At 38.1% G+C, this 4043-nt stretch overlaps 1 protein-coding gene across 1 annotated transcript; it reads left to right on the top strand.

Moving 5' to 3' along the window:
* Positions 1–2054: 2054 nt before the first annotated feature.
* LOC134825871 (probable delta-1-pyrroline-5-carboxylate synthase) lies at positions 2055–4027 on the top strand (the record flags this gene model as incomplete). Its single annotated transcript, XM_063838059.1, has 5 exons — positions 2055–2204; positions 2914–3142; positions 3309–3526; positions 3662–3801; positions 4012–4027. Coding segments are annotated over exons 1-5 (642 nt in total), but the record flags the coding sequence as incomplete, so codon positions are not given.
* Between the last annotated feature and the right edge of the window lie 16 nt (positions 4028–4043).

Raw genomic sequence — 4043 nt, 5'->3', positions numbered from 1 at the left:
TTAGCAGGCAACAGTTTTCTCCTTGTAGTCCAAATTTACATTCCTCATTGCTAGAATTTATTCCTTAAAACAAATTTTCCAAAAATTGTTCCAGATTCTCCCTCCTTGCATGTTGCACCCTCTTTGAGAGTGAGACCTATTACTGTAAGCATATTTTTCAAAATTTGCAGGACTTTTCCTTTGACCCTTAAATTGGCACAACAAAATCTTGCTGGATTTATCATTTTACAACTTTTTCGAACTACCCTTATTTCGCAAGAGCTGCTTGCAGGCCCTAATATGCATTTAAAATTGTATTATTTTAATCGTTCTTGAAACAGAAAAACGAAACTGTGTATGAAAATGATCTCTATTGCCAAATTGCTCAGCTAGGCCTTTTACACGTTTTGTTGTTTTTGAAATTCAGGCTGTGGCCAAAGCTCCAAAGCGCGTGCTAAATTAGAAAAACTCTAAGATCTTGGCCCCCTCATGAAGAAAATCAATCCTACACCCCTGTCAGCATATCGTTTGTGGCTAACAACCTAAGGAACACTTGTGCCACGTCTCAGGTCCTGGGAGTGGCCAGTCTTTTCCAAAAGTTGAGTTTTCCCTTTTTTAAGTTTATATTAAGTTTAACATGTAATATAATTGTAATTACATGTAAACCTCAAACTTTGGTGCGCAATATCTCAGCAAAGCAAGGTCAGACCCTTATGCGGTTTTTTCCTACTTGTTCATCTCCAGCAGCTCTATCACATATAATAATGTTAAAACTAGAAAAAAAAAATCGTACCCCCTCTAGCCTTAGCTAAATATATGCAGAAAAAATATCTAACCTGGAAGTCATGAAACCCCGGGTTTATAATGACGGTCATCCCGCCAGCCAAATTAATCTGTGTATCATGCAGCGTGTAAAGTGACTTGGTTCCTGTGGCAAAGATAAATAGCCGATAAATTGTTAGTTAAGTGTATTATTCAAACGAATCATGCTGTAATGTATAGTTTGTGGTATTTGGTACTTGTAAGTGTGTACGATGTCATCACCGCTGTCAACTGACAACTCACTCCCTGACTCCCTCACACGTTCTCTCACTGCACATTATACACAATACAGTGCTGTGTATAGTGTCACTTTCATTGTATCTCATTATTATTTCTAGTACGTTGTGATAATATGCGCTCTGTATAATTGCAGTCTGCAGAACTGTACACGTGGCTTGTATTTACAACTATCTTACCCTGTAGGGTCTCATTTCGTTAACCTGGCAATTTTCGATGGTCAGCTCTCTTTTACTTCATTTATCAAGATAGATCTTGTCTCCCTATGTTTGGGTATTAGTTTGTTGGTACCATGTTTGTTATCTTCAGCTGCTTTTCACTGTGTCACGTGCATCTATAGTTATACCGGATTTTCATTTGGCACTTGAACTTTACTGTTACATAACATATCGACTTGAACTTAGAACAAGCATCACATAAAATCTTAAAACCTCTCGCCCTCTAAACTACTGTCTCACTAAACTACTGTCCCACAATACAGGATGTAAGGAGTTTGCATGATCTGAATATTACATTATTATGCGTTTTAGACCGGTAAATTAGACAATATAATTTATATAATAGTACACGTCATTTTATTTACCCGATTTTATTAGTTTATAGGGTGTGATGTGTTGCCTTATTTCGGACTCCTTGAGATACGTTGTACGTGTAGTTAGGACCTCACTAATTGTAGAGCCGGATTTGTATTGATTTGAAACCTAATCTACCCGTTGACTGTAATCGCATGATCTTGATAGATAATTTTATCGCTAACTTTGTCACCGTGTAGAGTTATCCGGTTTTAATCTATTTCATTTAATTTCTGTATCCCAACTGAACCGCTGTTTGTTATAGAGTTTGCGACTTTGACATAAATTGTATATTTTGTAGTTATCGCTTAGATTTGTGTAGTTTTGCGTGTTAATTAGTCAGGTGAGAAGTGAATAGGTTTGAAAGGCAGCTCACTAAGAATTTCTCTTCACTCTGCATTCTTTACAATTAGTGTACACAGTTACCCACTATTTCCCAGTTTATGAGCTAGACTACCAGATCTTCAGTGAAACTACCATACTCCCCCTCTAAAGTGTATATAATCTCTGAGTACATTCCTCGCTACCTGCATTCCTTGCTGCTTGTACTCTGTCATGTTGTATAGATCAGCATTTAGACATGTTGCTAAACAGGTTCGTTATTTTATCATCAAACCAAACTTATTCAATGAGATTTATAAAGGTAACCCTTGATTGTGATTATAAAACTTATTTGCATAAGTTTAATCACAATTTTGATCACTCCATCTGTCATAATTCACACTTTTGCTGTCACACTAAATGTGTGGTGATCTGAGGCTTTGCTTTGTAACACGATTCCCATTCCGCCACTTATCAAGCACACGAAGCTGTGACTTCCTGTGTGGTTTGTTCTGGTGAGCATCATTAGTTATCATAACACTACAGAATTACCTTTCTCAACCACGAGGGAGCAGTACATTTACATAATACTATAATACACTGTACACATGATTCATTACGGTAGGTCTGAATATTTCACTGTTTCTCCTCGCCCCACAATGCCTTGTGTGGTGATCTCATACTGTAACCAGTGTAGACATGAGATCATGCTTGATTATGTAATACTATTTCACATGGAACTCATGGCTGAGATTATCACACAGCGAGATGAAAGCTGTTTGCATTTTTGAAATTTGAGCTGGCTTGCGCTCCTGCGTACCATCATAATCAGACATAACTATTATAAACATTTACACAAATGTACCACATCAAAACTTTGCATAGCAATGTTTGTCAAAATAATGGTTTAAATAGTGACGAGTAAATGATTCATCATTCAAATTCATTTAAATTCCTGAATCCTCAAACACTTCCTCACCAGCTCATATCAGCCCGTTTCCCTGCCATCTCCTCCTCCCCTCCTCTCCTCTCCTCCTCCCTTTCCTCCTCCGTCTCGAGTGGGAGGGGTAGACAACGAGGAGATCTAGCGAAATGTGAACGTATAATAGTGAAACTAGGCAGTGCAGTTGTCACCAGAGAGAACAAGGACGGGCTTGCACTAGGGAGGCTAGCCAGTGTTATCGAGCAGATATCTGAGCTTCATTACCAGGGTAAGATTATAATCAACAGATCATAACCGATAAATATTCCTGAATGTTACACAGGTTTTACTACATTAAACTACACTTGTTGTTGTTAATCTAGTATATGCTGTATATCTGAGCAATTGCCACCCACTGAATGTCATCAGTAATCGTAACCTGATTGATGATTCAGGTAAACAAGTAATTCTGGTGTCCTCTGGAGCTGTAGCGTTTGGGAGACAGCGTCTAATGAACCAGCTGTTGATGGGACAAAGTGTAAAACAAACTTTACGAGACATCAACAAACACCAGCTGGTGATCAACCCGCGCGCGTGCGCAGGCGCCGGACAGAGCGGACTTATGAGCCTTTATGAGGCTATGTTCGCTCAGTATGGCATTCCTTGTGCTCAGGTTCGTTTTAAAATTGTGGCTGAAGTGATAGTATGTCCATTATACAGATATAATACGATTTGTAGAACACTACAATTGAGTCGAGGACAGATCAGTTTTTACACAGATCCCACCTGTTTATTCAGTTAATTTCAGGTACTGATCACAAAGCCGGATTTCACTCAACCGGAGAGCAGAAAAATGCTTCAAAACACCCTCAATGACTTACTCTCTATGAACATTGTTCCTATTCTCAATGAAAATGATGTTGTAGGAAATGACTCTGACTCAACAAAGTAAGATTATAAACTTTTCGGATCTAAATTTTAGGTTCTGTTTTTGTTTGAAAAATTTCATGCGCTGAATGAAGCAGTTTTCGATGTTTTGATAGAAGGTTATTTGGCAGTATCCAAAAAGTTGATCATTAAATTTCATAGTGGAATTCTACTACGAGATGTGTCGGGTTTCTTGGATACTGCAAGTTATTGTATGTTTTTATATTCCAGATATGGTCGAATCAATCTAATACAAGACAGCT

Source organism: Bolinopsis microptera, unplaced genomic scaffold, assembly GCF_026151205.1.
Source record: "Bolinopsis microptera isolate Bmic1 unplaced genomic scaffold, MBARI_Bmic_1.0 sca246, whole genome shotgun sequence".
Lineage (NCBI taxonomy): Eukaryota > Metazoa > Ctenophora > Tentaculata > Lobata > Bolinopsidae > Bolinopsis > Bolinopsis microptera.
The sequence above is the reverse complement of the archived record's forward strand: the minus strand, read 5'-3'. Positions and strand labels throughout refer to the sequence as shown.